Source organism: Puccinia triticina, chromosome 6A (assembly GCF_026914185.1).
Source record: "Puccinia triticina chromosome 6A, complete sequence".
In the NCBI taxonomy this organism is placed as follows: domain Eukaryota; kingdom Fungi; phylum Basidiomycota; class Pucciniomycetes; order Pucciniales; family Pucciniaceae; genus Puccinia; species Puccinia triticina.
In genome coordinates, this window is record NC_070563.1 from 950,323 (window position 1) to 967,572 (window position 17,250).

The window sequence follows — 17,250 nt, forward strand, 5'->3', positions numbered from 1 at the left end:
TGAGGATTGGATGACGATGGCTCGCGAGCAATACTATGCTCATGTTAAAAAGCATTTTCTTAATGAGCGACCCTGGCAACTCCTGAGGCACGTGGCCAAGTTCAAGATGTTGGGCGGCAAAGCGAAGACAGGTCGAGTTGTGGAGGCAAATCAAGATGGTTGCGCAAGAGAGGGAGCCACTGTTGATGTCACCACTGAGTCTCAACGCTCTCAAGACGCCACCCATAATTCTTGTCCTGATCCCAATACTGATAACAATTCAAGTGCAAGCCCTGTGAAATCGAAGGAGTGGAAGCGCCCCATTGGAATTAAGACTGTGAAGCGTCTCGAGGCAGAGGAGCTGTACAAGTGTAAAAAGATGAAAATGCTTGAATTGGCTCACGATGACGCGGTCAAACGGCTGGCTGAAGCCAAACGCGGGAACGATATTCAATCCGAGCTCGTCGAGATTGACCGCCGCAAAACCAACTTGAATTGCATGCTTCAAAATATTGAAGACTGCCCAGATGAGGTATCGCGCGAGTACCTCATCTCCGAGAAAAAAATGATAATGGAGGAGAGGCGACGGGCCATAGCTGCATCAACAACTCAACAAGCAGGACCAAGAGGTCCTGGATCCTCGGTAACACGTTCAAGGCCTCAGTTGCAAGATTCCAGCGAGTATCAACAACGCTTCGATGAGAATGAGGACACTAGCAAAGACGAATCATCGGACAACTGCTCGGACAGAGACACTCTCCCAACTCAGACTCAAAACTTTGGCCCCAATGATCTTCTCCCACTTGACCCACTTCTCTCGTAATTTAGGTTGTACTCAACAGGGTTTTTTTGTATAGTTTTTCCCTGTCTTCAATCAGTCTTTTATAGGATCTTCATTATTTATTGCAATCAAGAATCCACAATTATAATTCTTAAAATAACCACAAGAGAAGAGATTACGAGTGACATAAAGTGAGAAAAATAAAATTAAGAAGCAAGGAGTTCATCCCAATCGATGAACCCCTCCTTGCGAGATGAGTTCCACAAGTTTTTGATGAGATCATTTGTCAGGTTGTGATGGAGCAACTCGGACCTCATTTTGATACCTCGCATTCGCTGCTCTAGAACTGTGAACGGTACCTGGCGCGGAGGAATGAATTTAGTCGATGCCGGGAGTGGTGGGTAGGATTGCGGAACTGCTCGGGTCTCCACAATCATGTTGTGGAGAATTATACATGTAGTCATGATAGCATTTAAATCACCTGGGTACCAACTCATCGCTGGTACCCTTAGGATTTTGAATTGGCCCTGAAGGGCTGCAAAAGTCCGTTCAATATCTTTTTGGACTGACTCTTGCCGCTTCGTAAAGAGTTTCGTTGCTCGATCTTGTGCAACTAGAGATTTGGATTGTATCAAATTCGACCATGGGTAGTAAATACCATCAAAAAGATAGTAAGGCCGCTTGTAAACATTGCCTTCAACCTCAAACTCGACACCCCAAGACGTCCCCGCAAGTTCCGCATCAAACAGAGGCGATCAATCCAAAACATTCTTATCGTTCAGAGCTCCGCACGTCCCAAAAAAGGAGTGCCAGATCCAGGTGTCCTTTGTGGCGACTGCTTCTAGTACGACGGTCGGGGTATGCTCTTTGCCTTGGAACTGTCCAGTGAGTGCTGTCGGGCAGTTCTTCCATTCCCAATGCATGCAGTCTAGGCTGCCAATGCATCCCGGAAAGCCCCTGGCTGCATTTTCTGCGAGAATTTTTTTGAGGTCTTCTTTGTTTGGGGCGCGTAGGTAGGTTGGTCCATATGTTTCTTGAATGGCAGCACAAAACTGTTCCATGTTTTGTCAAGCTGTGGTCTCTCCGAGTCGACAGTACTCATTGGTCGCATCGAGGGGAATTGCATACGCCAACTGTCGAATAACGGCGGTGAGCTTTTGATGCGGGCTCAAGCCCAATTTACCAGTACAATCCTACAGAGAAGGAAAAGATCATTAATCAGATATGCTGCCGTGGATCTTTGAAGAAATAAAAACCAGTCTCACCGGGCGTTGAACAAAGTAACGGTATCAAGCCGTGAGATAGTTCAGAATACGCAAAAATAACCCCTTCTCCATGCGATAACACCGAGCAAAATCGTCCGAGTCATAACGCAAGCCCTCCTTGAAATAGTCGTTCATAAGCTCTTCATGGTGTTTCAGGTGGCACCGGTCCTTGTTGGGCGCTCGAATTAACTTGATTGATGGTCGTGTTTCATCCTCAGAGCTGCTAGAATCAAGGTAACTGTTGTCAACTTCTTTCAGGAGTTCTTGGTTCGTTCGGTGGATGTATGACAGGTGTCGTCGAGTGTTGAAGTCCTCGTCGTTGAACAGGAATCTTGGTGCCATTGTTTGGTAGTAAAATCAAGCCGATGTGGATGACCAGGGTAGATGAAGTAGTAGCCAGTTTACTCTTGTGTTTATGCCGGACTGATGCGGTTGACAGGCTGGATTAGCGGTAATCCAGTATTAGGCTAATCTACTCCGACCCTATTTACTCCCGCACCGATGCGGATGCCCTGAGGACAGGAAATCTTCAGCCCAAAATTTTTGGCAGCCGGTATGTAACACTAACTTAACTGATTTGCTTTGCTACCCAGGCGGGGTCGCATGCCCAGAGTCTAGGCTTTGAGTTCCCGGCATCTTCTTCAATTTATGAGGTCGATGCCGTTCACCTTGGCATGTAATTGTAGGAGTTTGGGGTAGCCAACATTTAATCATCCTAGTTTATCCTCAGTTATGCATATACCATTTCCTGTAGATACATGCATAACTGCGGCACAGTCCACCTTGTACCTACACCCGGGGAGTCCTTTGACAAGGACATCTCGAGGAATCCTCGGGGATTCCCCGTAGTGCCCCTGCGCGAGGTTGGACCAGCGGCTGCTGGTCCACACGTTCACGTGCTCTCCACCAAATGGATCACGGGGGCTCCTTGTGATGATCATCCGAGGATACCGATTCCGCCCGCCGTGGAATCCACGTGGAGCACGGTACCAAACTGGTGAAAAAAGGCCTGCACTCAAAAATGACACGGATAGGAATCAAACCAGAGCTGCGTGCCAAAGGCCACCCAGTGCCGCTCATGATTAGCGGCTACACTATTCCAGATTGAGGGAACCTCTCATTTTCAAAGAGTTGACCCACTCAAGAAGCCGTTTGCAAGTTGATTTTCCATCAAAGGTTTTTTTTTTCAACCCTTTTTTTTTCTTCCTTTCAATGACATATTTTCTTGAACTTTCAACACTTCAGGACCAGCCTGAGCTAGTCCTGGTTGGAAGTGAAAAAAAAGGCTGTGGTGGTGGAACCAACGTGAACGTGGTCTCTACATGTGTTACAGGAGTGTGCTTTGTGGAACCAATGGGGAAAAGTGACAACCCCATTGGTTCCATGGGGAAAATGATGTTCTGTGGAACCAACAAGCTTACTGAGCACTTAGAGCATCCGCATTGGTGCGGGTGTAACAGATCTGCTTACTCCCGGATTAGCGCTAGTCCCGACCGGCAACCGCATTGGTGCGGGATAAAAAGCTGTGTAAGTACGCGGTATGCACCTACAGCTTATGTAAGCTGTGTTTGGTGCATACTTTTGGGTGGGGAGCAGTGTCTGCATGCAGCGCTTACTCCCAGGATTAGCAAGGAGTAACTTTACTCCCGCTTACTCCAAATCGTACTCCCGGGAGGAGTTTAGTCCGATTAAATTGGACCCGATGCGGTTGCCGAGGAAGATTAGTTACGCTAATCCTCCCTTAATCCGCAACCGATGCGGATGCTCTTACCAAGCTGATCCTCGTCGGTTCCACGGATCAACAGCTCCTTGTTGGATCCACAAACCTGCTCGTGAGAAAGTACCCCCGGTGTGTAGTCTAGCAAACACAGCAGTATTGGTTCCCTTCTCTCCTCGCCAAGATTGGACCCAATATTGCACGTGCTTGTACTCACCAGCAATGCATTTCTTACTGTCAGGTGAGTAGCAATCAATACCAAGATTGGACCCAATACTGCGCGTGCTTTTACTCACCAGCAACACATTTCTTACTGTCAGATTTGCATTCACCCCTTGGGCGTCTTATAGTAATCTTACAGAGTGTAGCACACAATTTGTGGTAGTTGCGGCGCGCAGAGCTCAAAGCCGGGGTTAGGGACTGGGGGAAGCCCTGGCAGCCAAAGCACTTCAGCAGACGTAGCTGGGGCAGAGGCGGTGTAGAAATACAGGTTGGTCACTGTAAGAAATGTCTGCATCTACCTTCTTCAAGAATGTTTTATTCAGGCTTGAGTGATTATCAATGATGTCCGCTCCGCACCACTATGGTTCACTAATCTTCAGCGCTCTGCAATGATTCTGATTTTCAACGTAATAGTCTGTGTGTAGTGAATCTCTGAACTCTGCAAGCACAAAGTCCACAATAGCAAGTAAGTAATAAGCTTCACATAAAACTCTTCTAATACTCAAGTACCATCCGCAAGTGTAAGTACAATAGTGAGTAGTAAGTAAGATGATGATAACAGAAGAGAAACCATGACTCCTTCTCCTCCCTCCCCTCTATGCTTGTCCATTTCCCATTCCCACTCAAGTCCACACTAGTCCACAAAATTCCGCATGCTTTACTCCCAGGCTCTGCTCCTCTCCATTGCCTGGCCTCCCACATCCTCTGTCTAGCCCCCAACAGTCAGTCTTTCACCAGTGCCTCCAACCTAGCTGCCCTGTCTCACCTGATTTTGTGCCACTGCTATCCAGCCCACACCTTTGGTCTTCCCAAGTCCAGTTCACGCCCTCCGCTCTGGTCCAACCTCCCACAGTCCGCAATCTGCCAGTCATCCTGCTCTGTGATTTTTGTGCGTTCAACTCCCTGTATGCTTTTTTTTAATTGTGCATTCTGACTTCAGCCTCAGTGATTATGTCACCAAATGCACAGTGAGCTAGCCATGTGTGCATTCCCCCCTGTGCTATTGCTGGATGGAAATTGCCTGACACTTGCCTATATAAATCACTAGACAGGGGCGTGGTGTGAAGCCCCTGCTGTCAATAGGGTTTCACACAAAGGGTCACTGCATCATGTGACCACTTGCGCAGTCAAGTACATATCCTTGTCCTCCTTGCTTTCCAATTATGGCAGAGAACATATTATCTCCCAGTGTGGAGCTCTGGTGTGTACTCAGGAGCCTACACAAGATCATCAAGACACCAAACTGCCTCAAGATCCCCAGTTTCTTTTTCTTCCCTTTTATTTTTTTTCCTTCTGTCTATTCTTTCATCTCTTGACATTTCTTATTTTTCCTCTTATAATGTCACAGTCTTTTGCTCTTATTTCCTTTCTTCTTGTGCTTTTCATCCTTCATGTGTTTTGTTCTCTTCATGTGTCTTGAATGTTATATGTAGGTTTCAGAGAGGTGTTTTGGTTTTGGTTGAGTTCTGTGTTTTCTGGTTTTGTTTTTGTTCTGTTTCCTTGTTTCCTTAAGTTCTCTCATCTCATTTGTACACGCGTGGCGGGCACTGGGGCTTGTCGCGCAGCATGTCACGGGTCTGGAATCCAAGTTCAGCCAAACTTTGAGGGAGGATCCGCATGGTATTCTGCTCTCCCCAACAAGAAAAGATATCATCATGTTTTTGATCTTATTGATCCAGATTGTGTTGATCCCACCCCACATTCCTCTGAGTTTTGGAGCTACCTGAGTTTACTGAGTCCCTCCATTCTGAGCACTTCCATTCCCAATATTCCAATCATCCCAAAAAGTTTCATTGATCCTCTTTCCCGATTCCCATCCAATCAAACCCGCCAAGGCCCAAGGGCATTTGAATCTCTTGTTTTTCTCTCACAATCCTCCCCAACCGCTACCTCATCTTTCAATCTGTATCCAGCATTTCTTGCATATCAACAAACAGGGCAGCACCAGCACCATCCCCTCAACCCTGCCTCAGCTCATCCCTGACATGATTCCATACTGGCCAGGTAGGTAGAGAATGTAAAAAGGTACCCAGCACCGCCTGGCGGGTACTTCCCGCACACGCCCAGCAGTGCTGGTTGCCTGTCTTTTGGCAAAAAGCGGTGCGGTACCCAGGTACCGCTTATCCCCAGCCGGGGAGCCGGGTACTCTGGCATGTGGGCCACCTTTGGTCGGCCATTGAGGGGATCAATTACTGCTCTCAATGGCCAGCAGGAAATTGTGTCTTCTTCTCAATGCCATTGAGAGGAGTTAACCATTCCCTTGATGGCATCCAGAGGGGGATGGATTCCAATTGGTGCCATTGAGGGAGGTGTGTACTCCCCTCCACCCCCCCCCCTCAATGTCATTGAGAGGACATACTCCCCTCCATCCAGGGGGGGAGTGCACCATCCCCTCAATTACCAAGGGGAATATCTAGAGACCTTGATGCCATCAAGGGGATTATATCTTCCTTGCGATGCCATGAAGGGGAGTGTTTCCCCCCCTCAATGTCATCAAGGGGGTGCACTCCTCTCAATTACCGGTCTCTGCCGGCCATCAAGGGTGTAGTAAGTCTTCATTCCCTCCCTTTGGGGCTTGGGAGTGACTTTTGATAATTAAAAAAAAACCCCGGCTGGTACCCGTGGTAACCGCCTAAAAGACCATTGGTGCCAGATGTGGTGCCGGGTGCCCCTTTTTATCAAAAAACGCGCGGGTACCAGCGGTGCAACCGGTACCCGGGTCCGTTTCAACATTCTCTACAGGTAGGTCATTTTCCTTTCTCATTCAGTTCACATCATTCTAGCTGTACTTAGAACGGAGAGAAATTCTTCTCTCCTGGCTAGCCCCACCATTTGGAACTAGAAGGTCCCTTGACCCACTTTTCTTTCTGTCTCCAGTGATAGTCCACCTGAATCTTACATGTGGATGATGGGGTGAGGAAGTAAGATATTGGTCAAAGGCAAGCTGATATGAGCCATAGCGTGGGCTCTGCAGCACAGAATCTCATGTACATGCTTACATGTACATGTCACAGACCACACTCTCAAGGCTTCAGAGTCTGAAGATCCAGACTGATTCCACATCCTGCAATCTATCAACTTGGATCCTGAACCCCCAGAGCCCCAGATCTTATTTTTTTCTCCATAGACCTGACCATAACACAAGGGGCGGAGGTGACAGGTGTTGAGAATAAGAGTGGAGCTTGCTGGATGTTGTGTGTGTGTGTGAAAGTGGGTGGAGCTTGGAAGATGAGGTGCCTGTGATGAGAATGTGTGGGAGGCTTCCTTGAGGGTCTCTCTGCTTCTTTGGCGGGGACTTAGTCCCCCTTTTTACTCTCTTATGTTTTACAGAGGAGGCATCTCTTGTACTTTAAAATGCTGGTTTTATTTTGTAATTTTGGGAAGGAGTCTTATGGTTACTACTTTCATTATGGCAGCTACCACTCATGTATGGCTATTTACTTTATTTTACAATAATATGTGCATGAAATTAAATAGAGTTTCTGGCATGGCCTTTACAGTTGAGGCCTTGCCAAAGGGCCTGCTGATGCATGAATTTCTCAAGGTTTGATGCAGGCAGACAGCATCAGCAGTCCCACCGTCCATGTAAATTCCTTGCAATGAGCCCCAGGTGGACCACTGGTGCACCAGGGGAGAAAGTGTGGTACTCTCTAGAGAGTGCCAGACCATAACTTTATCTTTGACTTGGTCAGAATTCAGTTCAATGTGGGTGGGTAACTTGCGTTCAAATTTGTTGGAAAACTCATTAGAAACAATTGTATAAGAATATGATGAGTTCAGTTCAACTCATCTGTACCTCCTGATAGTATCAGTTTGGATTTTGTTTTATCCTTTGGGCATCTGGATTTGAAGATATGTCATGATGACTGCCAGATACTTACCCAAAATTTTCTGATGCTGTCCACATTACAGGCCTTTTGGGTGATTTGTGAAGATTTTGTTTTGTGGCTTCCTCATCAAACATATTCAGCCACCTTATTCACATGAGCTATTTGGATGCAGATGTGAATTATCTGGTTTCTCCCTATGACCCATATTGTTTGTCTCCTAGTGGTTTCCCGAAGCTGTTGCTTGACCATGATGACCTGGAGAGTTGGTGATGGTGCCCATTCAGGGGATTGGGGAACCCTCTTGATGGCATGGTTGTACTGGCCATTGAGGAGACACACCCCCTTTGATGGCCAGTACAGCCCAGCCATCAAAGGGAGTTGCCCCCTAGTTGCATACTTGTCAACCTTAGAGACTTTATAAAAGTCCAAAAGGTTTCAAACAGAACATAAATGTACAATACAAAGCAAAGAAGAAGCAAAGAAGCACTAGCGTTAGTACCGCAGGAATTTTTAATGCTGAATAATGTGTGAAAATGGATAATATGTAAAACATGACAGATTGAGCGTGAGCGCTACAACTAAGCAAAGCGCTGAGCACTCCAATAGAACAAAACAAACAAAAAAAATATAAACAGGAAACACTGAGCTGCAGTCCAAATAGTGTCCACTCAGGAGCTAAGATTAGGCAAGATGAGGACATTGATCACACATGATTTGGCTAGTAAAGAGATGACTTCCTGTGATTGAGAGAAGGAAGCCGCTCTCTGGAGTCAACCAGAACACCAGAACATTCACAAAAGAAATCCTTACTCAATCTCAACCTTACTGTTACATTTTTACTGGCTTGTTGCAAGACACAACCTAGTAACGGTCCAACTCTAGTATAATCAAATCACAGTAAGAATTCCTTAGAGAAGTTTCTGTTTAGGATTACTCCCGCTGACTGAATAAAATCTATTACTGAATAGTAACTCACCAACATAGGCGTTTGAAGACCTTACTAACTCATTTTTGGATTAAAAAATTAGTTGTAAGTCACTGTTATTGACTAACTCATAGATATATCATTGAAATCCATCTTGAATCCCTTTACTTTCTTTATACCACTTTCTACTCTCAATTGATATTAAATATCAAATCTCTGGGTTTGATAGTAATAACCTGTCTTCCTCTTTAGACAACTCTAAACTATTGTGATCTGAAAGATATCTTGATTGTTCCTTTGATACCTTTTATCAAAGAGGCCAGCTAATTCAGTCTTCATAGACTAGCATTAAACCACTATAATAGTGTGTAAATAATAAACGTGAATTATACATTATACTTTCTTTCTCTTCTTCCTCTATTTCACTCTTATACATTGTAACTAGCTCTTTATGGTAATTCATATCCAGAATTATCCTTCACTCTTGTCTAACTTGCTCTCCACAAGAGAGCACCAGTTGACAATACTACATGTCCACCTGTGACATAGGCCAGCAATGTCACATGAAGATCCTGTACAACATTGTCACCCTGATGTTTGCCCAAACATCAGGGTGATCAGGGTGACATTCATGGCCAGGTTTTACCTGCCATCAAGAGGAGTTGATGGCAAGTACAACTTGGCCAATGATTTGGATGGAACCTGGCCATCAAAGAGAGTACACACCCTGTTTGATGGCTGTTGAAACTCATCCATCAAAGGGCTTCTATGGCCAAGTTGTAACAGTAATCAAACAGAGTTTGTACTTCCTTTGATGTCCGGTGCAACCCGGCTACCAAAGGGAGGCTGCCTTCATTAATTGTCTGCTCTGTACCAGCCATTGCGGGGAGTTCACACCCCCTTCAATCGCTGGGCTGCAGCGGCCATCAAAAGGAGTACACACTCCCTTTTATGGCTGGTACAACTCTGCCATCAAAGGGAGTGGGGGAGTGGTAAATCCTCTTGATGGCTGGGTTGTACCAGCCATTGAGGAGACACCCTCCCTTTGATGGCCAGTACAACCCTGCCATCAAAGGGAGTTGCCTGCTAGTTTCATCCTACAGGTATACCTGTGACATAGGCCATTGATGTCACATGAAGATCCTGTTCAACATTGTCACCCTGATGTTTGCCCAAAAATCAGGGTGACATTCATGGCCAGGTTATGCCCACCATCAACTCCTCTTGATGGCGGGTACAACTTGGCCATCGGAGGCAGACTCCCTTTGCTGGCCAGGTTGCACTGGCCATCAAAGGTAGTACACACCCTGTTCAATGTCTGTTACAACTCAGCCATGTAAGGGCTTTGATGGCCAAGTTGTAACAGCCATCAAACCAATTTTGAACTCCCTTTGATGTCCTGTGCAAAACAGCTATTTAAGGGAGTCTGCATCCAGTTTCTGAGCTATACCAGCCATTGGGGGGAGTTCACACTCTCTTTGATTGATAGGCTGTATCTGCCATCAAAAGGAGTATACTCTCCCTTTGATAGATGGTACAACTCTGCCATCAAAGTGAGTGGGGGGGGGGGATGGGAAATCCTCTTGATGGCTGGGTTGGACCAGCCATTGATTGAGGAGACACAATCACTTTGATGGCCAGTACAAACCGGCCATCAAAGGGAGTTTTCTGCTAGCTGCATCCTACAGGCCCAACTGTGAAATAGGCCAGCAATTTCACAAGATCCTTTTCAACCATTTCCACCCTGAAGTTTGACCAAATGTGAGGGTGAAATTCATGGCCGAGTTGTACCTGCCATCAAGAGAAGTTGAGAATCCCTTCAATGAATGGTACAAATCAGCCATCATAAGAAGTTTGCCTCCCATTGACCAGCGCTCTGTACCAGCCATGAGGAGAAATTCACACTTCCTTCAATGAATGGGTTGTAGCAGCTTTTGAAGGGAGTACGCACACCCTTCAATGGCTGGTAAAACTCTGCAATTAAACAGAGTGCATACTCTGCTTGATGGCAGGTTTGTGCTGGCCATTGAGGAGACACACTCCCTCAAATGACCAGTACAACCTTGGCATCAAAACGCTGTTGAATGAAGGTTGTTACAAATAGTTATTCACCGGACCACACTTGTTCACACACTTTATAACTTAAGGGACAATCCTGGATAAGGTAGCCACTACTCAGGTCTGGTGATGATTGACTGTTACACTGTGGAGCCCAGGGGATCATGTGTTTCCAGAGGTTGGGTGATTTGAAAAAATGATGCTAATTACATCACATATGAACAATGTTTGGCCTGGACACAATTGTTGCAACATGCCAGGCAGTTAAGAGATGATTCTGGTGTCTTCCACCTCCTCCCACTTCAGGTCTATCTGAAAGAGAAGTTGGATTGTACCACCCTGAAATGATAACCAGGAGATGCATACAACTTGAGGTCCCCTTGTGGCTTGATTATTAGAGCTTTCCTGGTCACAGTGAAGCTGACCAGGATTTACCTTTTCTGATGGAAACATGGCTTTCAGGATCCTCAGCTGGAACACCCATTGAAATTGGTGAAGTTTAGTCAAGCTGGAGTTGATCATTGGTTCAACTTCAGGTGAAGATATGAAATTTGCCATGAGGTTAGGATAAAGATCAGATCAGCCTGAGGTGAACATAACATTCCCATTGACACAAGCTTAAGTTGCATATGTGTCACACATGTTTACATGCTTGATACCCGCCAGGGTTGCTAAAGGAAGTTACTGTCTGGCACTCTCTGGAGAGTGCCACACTTTCTCCCCTGGTGGTGCAGATTGGAGGCCTGGGAACTTCCATCTCACCACCCCCCCAGAACACACTAGCGTGCCCCCGACTTGCACACCACAGATCCACATGCCAACCGCAGAGATGAACCACGACTGAAACAGGCATGGTTCTGGCAGACGCGGTCGAGATGGATGAATGATGTTCAATTACTTCGAGTTATAGCTAGAGATACACAAACACACACACACACACACACACACACACACACACACACACACACACACACACACACACACACACACACACACACACACACACACATGTAGCCGTGCGGGGCTGGTTGGAATGGCTTGGACAACAAAACAAAAGAGGGGATAGGAAAGACGAGGGAATTACGGAGACAGGTGGCGCAGATGGCGGGCGATGTGTGTATGGATGACGGGAGGGAGCTTTACCAGAAAGAGAAAGCAGAGACAGGTGAACGAAAAAAAGAGGGACGATGGTACATCTGGGTGGGCAGCAGGGGCGGCGAGGGTCGCCAGGGGGAGAAGGGGGCCGACAAGCGGACGGGGAAAGAAAGGACAGGGCGCGGCTGGAAGAGCGCGGGAGGCGAGGGCAAGCGGGACGTGGTGGCGGTGGAGAGCGGCGGATGGGTGGCGGCCTGGCCGACGACCTCCGAGGCTCACGCCATCCTCGTATGGGAGATCGTGCCGATATTCGGGCGCGGAAGGGCTGGAGGGAACGGGCCGGAGACGGCGGGGGCTGGAGACAACGGCCGACGGCGCGGCCACGAGGGGCGTGTCTGAGAGAGCGTGAGGAGGGTATGGCCAGGAGAGAAGTCTATGACGAGGGGGCTGGTGTTGAGTATGAGTGTAGCGGAAAAGGAGAAAGAAATCGGGGGGCGGGGGGATTCGTCGCGCAAGAAGGCCACGATCGGCCGGGCGACCCGGGGGCGGGAACAAGGAAGTGGCGGGCGTTACTGGGGCACCGGGGGAGGCGACAGGTCGTCGCGGGGAAAGACGAACGGCGGGATGAGAGGGGCGCGGTCGTTGGGCGAGGGCGGCTTGGAGCCGGCGGCCGAGGCCGAGCCGGATGTGGACGCGGGGGCCGACGACAACGAAGCGACGGGGGGGAAGCTGTGTGGGTGGTGGTGGAGATGGTGGGGGCGGGGTGTGAGGGAGATTGGGGCAGGGGGGACGCGGGCTGGCGACGGGCGTCGAGGATGGGAGCCCGGGGGGACGGCCAAGGCGCCTCCCCCGCCCCCACCTCCGCCGCTGCCGCTGCCGGGGCCGGGGGTGGCGGAGCCAGACCCGCTGATCTTCTTGAGCTGGCCCAGGGCGCCCTGGATCTCGGCCTTGGAGATGGAAAAGACGTCGACATTGAGCTCGGAAAGGTCGATGGTCTCGAGCCTGTTGGTCACCTTATTCTTGATCGACAGCTGTGTCCACAGCCCACATCATCTCGTCAGTTTGTTTATTGGAGCGCCAAGGGGGGAGGGGGGAGGGCACTTTACTTTGAACTGGAACGAGAAGTTGACGGTGGCTAGGTTGGTCTTGCAGGTCTCGCCGATCGAGTAGTGCGACTTGGACTTGACGAGGGGGACCTTGAGCTTGACGAGGAAGCCGTACTCGTATCTGGCCGGCGGATGCTGTGGCTGATGCTGGTCGAGGAGCGAAGGGTGAGGCTGGTGGTGATCCAGATGGTTGAGGAGGACGGATTTGGAGATGCCTTCGGTATTGGTGATGAGGGTGTTGACGGTGGTGAACTGTCTCTTGGCGTTAAGATTGCTACCGAGGGCAATAGAATGCGGGGTGCTGTTGCTGGTGGGGGTGGTAAGGGGTTCGGAGGAGAGGGGGGCGGTGAGGATGGAGGATGGAGAGGGGGCGGAGGCGGAGGCGAAGGGGTTGATGGGGCGCAGGGCGGGGTTGGCGAGGTGGCGGGCGAGGCGCCATGGCTTGTGGTCGATTGGGATGGGCTGTGTGGAGGAGGGCGAGGGCTTGAAGAGCTCGATGGCGAGGCGTCTGACGAGGGAGACCTGTAAGCGTTTGAGGATCAGCTCGGGCTCGCCGCTGCTACTCTCGGAGCTGGATGATGATGTTGCTGGTGCTGGTGAATGATGGTGGGGGTGCTGTTGTTGTTGTTGTTGCTGTGGTGGTGGTGGTGGCTTGGTTCCGATGAGGATCTTGATCTGGATCTCGTCTCCGCAGCAGACGGCGGTGGGTGAGGTGATTGAGTACCTGATCCTGGAGTTGCTGCTCTGGATGGTCGTTGTGGGTTCCTCTGGGCTGCTGTAGTACTTCTCGGCCTCGCGGTAGTTGATGAGATAGAGTGGATGTGATTTCATCAATTTGGAGCCCATGATGCCCGCTGGTTTATGATAGATGACTGCAGCAGTAGAGAGGGTCAGTCAGATGTGTGTGTTTTCGGTTTTGGAGATCGTTTGCTTACCCGTTTCGACCTGCCACCAGGATCTCCAGGTCTTGTAGGTGATTGAGCCGATGGCTGGGCAGGATTGCTGGGCGTTGCTGTTGTGGGTGGGGTCGACGGCATGGGTGGGGATGGTGAGTTTCCAGGGGCGGTTGGAGTCCCCGAGGGGTTCGTAGCCGGCGCTGCTTCTGGCGGCCCAGAGGGTCTGTTCGGTCTGCCAGAGGACGTTGAGGTTGGAGAGCTTGTTGAAGGAGTCTGGCAGTTCTGGGCGAGTGCCCTTGGAGAGGGTGGATCCGACGGCCTCGTAGCATCGGATCCGGACGACCAGCCGGCTCGCCTCGAGGGGCTGGTTGTCCTCCTCGAGTCTGGTGTGGACGTGGCCGGCGAGGATGACGGGGGAGAGGCCGAGGAAGCCGGCGTGGGGGAAGTAGCGGGTGTGGTTGCCGTGCTTGGGGGTGATGGTGAGGGCGACCATGCTGTGGGGGGAGAGCCATCGGCTGGCAGTGGGGCGAGCGGAGACGATGGTGTGCTGGAAACCCCGGGGGAGCCCCCTGGAAACCCCCGAAACAGAAAAAGGAGCTACATAACCAGACCCTCTTTTGAATCTATGTATACAGCTAGCTGGGTGATTGCTCCAGCAAAACAAAAGCGTCATTTTCTGACCACAACTATCATCACTTGAAATGTCTGCCAGGTACAGATTGACTATTTCACAACCCTCACAAAAAATGGCCACCAAAAAGGATGTATGCCAAACCACTTGTATCACACACAACCAACCCAATCACCAACTTCTTGGACATTAGACCCTTGGCCACAGCTCTTTGACTTGGGCAGTGACTTATCACCTGCCACATTTCTTTCCACACTGCTGAGGAGGAAGATCTTGGCCACTCCCTTTAGGCCTTGACCCTGCAACCCCAACATTGACAATCTTCTCTGCTCCAAAGGCACTCTAGCATCCTGTGTTCAAACAATCTTCCAGGAGGGAAAGAATCTCCGTTGTAAGCAGCTTTAATGTGGAGTCAACTCAAGAATCAACCTGACTTGTGATGCTTGGACTTGGGGCTGTGACTGTTATATTCAGATCTATGGATGGAAGGATGGGTCTGGGATTGGGGGTTCTGGATCCAATATGATAGATTGCAGGATGAGGAGGATCACCAACCTCTTGAACCATAAATGTGCAGTCTGTGAAATGTACGTGATAGCTATGTACATGTGAGTCTGCCCTACAGAGCCTGCACTACAGCTCATAGTCTTATCTCCCTTTAATCAATGATGCATCTATTAGGCTAAATGTAATTAGCACCACTAGAAAAGTAGTGTAGCGCTTGTTGCTAATAATCTGGGGCCGTAATTTTTAGTGTAATACCAACCCGCTAACACCAATGAAAATTGCACTTTTTTGCCCAATCTGAGTTAGCTTTAATTGCAATAGTCCATCTGCTGCAATTTAGTTGAGCATTGCGGCTCTAAAAAACCCTCTAAATGAGAGTATTGCACGCTAACCATAGCATAGTAGATGCCTGGTTTCTTTAATGCCCAGCCCTCCCCTTTCTCTGTTCTGAATCTGATTGATGAGAAAATACAAAAATTAAGCAAAAAATTCCTCCTCTCTTGGCTCTGCATTCTATCCACAGGCAGCATTAAAAAGCTTGCCCTCTCACTTTCTTCTCTGCATCCGTTGATGTCTGGCTGTTGCCTCCGGGAAACTCTGCCAATAGGTCTCCGCAGTTCTTTGGTTTGCCTCTGGTTCCCACCAGTTCTCCGCCGGTCCAAATCCAGCCCAACCAACAAGGTATTGAAGGGTCCCCCACTAGTGGCAGTCCAGGATCCCATCCACTTCCCACTCATTTCTGCTATTGATTGTGACTGGTTCAGGGGTCTGCACGGGCTGCTCCGTGATTCTGTCAGGTTTGTGCTGGCGGAGTATCTCCACATGGAAGACAGGTGAAGAGTTAGTTTGTCAGTGGAATTAGGAATTTGGCCAGCCAGCTATTGGAGATGCTGCCATGTGCACAGCGAGAGCGGCAGGCAGGCAGGCTGCGCAGAGAGAGAGCCGCAGCCATGCTACGCCGGTGCTCCCCTTCAACGGAGGCGGCAGTGGATCCCGCCCGGCGCCCGGCGGTCGGCGGCACTTCGTTCACCCGGATATGTATGCAGGGGGGACTTGAGTTCGCGCCCCGGATACAACACCCTTCGCAGCCAACCACCCAGGAGCCCAGAAGCAGGATGGTGTTCGCTCGGCTGGGAAGCGCATATCTCCGCCGGCTGCAGACCCACACCCTGCCCACCCAGATGGCCACTGCCGGTAAGTCCATACACAACCCCCACCCGCGATATGTAATCCCCCGCTGAGCAGGATTCCTTCCCAGCCGTCGTCTTCCCGCTCGGCGATGCCATCTCCCAGCATCTTATCGACCGGCGCCCATGGGCCCAGCACAACGTCAGCCAGCCACTGACCATCCCCAGCAGCCTGCGCTGACACCACCATCTGCCCAGTTCAACCGCACCCTGCGCTCGATCACCTACGGCAGTCTGGCTTGGGCACCCATCGGTACGCCAACCGACTCACTGACTCCCTAGCTTGACCACCGGCTCATGACCATCTCTTCCACACACATCCAACAGCCTACAAATGGTCCGTACCACCCACACCACCACCACCATCATCCATCCAACATCCATAATCACATACAACAATCCACAGGAACAAGCTGCTCAGCGGGATCACCTACCCCTCATCCACCCTCAAGAGTACGCCGTCTACATACTCCCCTCTCACACACACACACACTGCAACACTGACCGTGAGACGGGCGAGCAGCCGTGCTGTGCAGGGTAGCCATCGACATGGCCCTCTTCACCTCCTTCGCAACCTGCTACTTCTTCACCTGCATGGGCCTCCTCGAGGGCCGCACCTGGAAGGAAATCCAGGCCAGGATCGACAGAGTATGCTCGCACCCACAACAGCCAAACTGGCACACACTGACACTGACTATTTAAATAAATAAATAAATATGTAGAATTACTCCACCGTCGTATGGACCAACATCAGCATCTTCGGCCCCGCACAGATCATCAACATGAGGCGAGTCACACCCATACACACACATTCATCAATACCCACTAACACCACTAAAAATCCATAGCCTCGTCCCCGTCTACGGCAGACCGCCCTTCCTCAACCTCGTCTCGCTCGGCTACAACTGCTTCCTGGCCACCCTCAACAACAACACCCCCGCCCTCGCCGCCGGAGCAGCCGAGAACTAATCACACTGGAACCCCGCCCCCGCTCATTTCCTCACCATCATACTCTCTCTCTTTCGGATTTTCTAGAAGTGCCCTTTTTTGC

General features: G+C 49.7%; 2 protein-coding genes across 2 annotated transcripts; one reads left to right on the forward strand and one right to left on the reverse strand.

Annotated features, from left to right (window-relative positions):
* Window positions 1-11,857: 11,857 nt before the first annotated feature.
* Window positions 11,858-14,367, reverse strand: PtA15_6A113 (uncharacterized protein; the record flags this gene model as incomplete). Its single annotated transcript, XM_053169784.1, has 4 exons — window positions 11,858-12,601; window positions 12,766-12,903; window positions 12,979-13,850; window positions 13,914-14,367. 4 exons carry the CDS (start codon window positions 14,365-14,367, stop codon window positions 11,858-11,860), a joined length of 2,208 nt encoding a protein of 735 aa, XP_053021040.1.
* Window positions 14,368-15,962: 1,595 nt separating this feature from the next.
* Window positions 15,963-17,168, forward strand: PtA15_6A114 (uncharacterized protein; the record flags this gene model as incomplete). The annotated part of the gene is made up of 8 exons (XM_053169785.1): window positions 15,963-16,206; window positions 16,271-16,341; window positions 16,398-16,452; window positions 16,527-16,536; window positions 16,606-16,652; window positions 16,723-16,847; window positions 16,922-16,986; window positions 17,048-17,168. 8 exons carry the CDS (start codon window positions 15,963-15,965, stop codon window positions 17,166-17,168), a joined length of 738 nt encoding a protein of 245 aa, XP_053021041.1.
* Window positions 17,169-17,250: the final 82 nt, after the last annotated feature.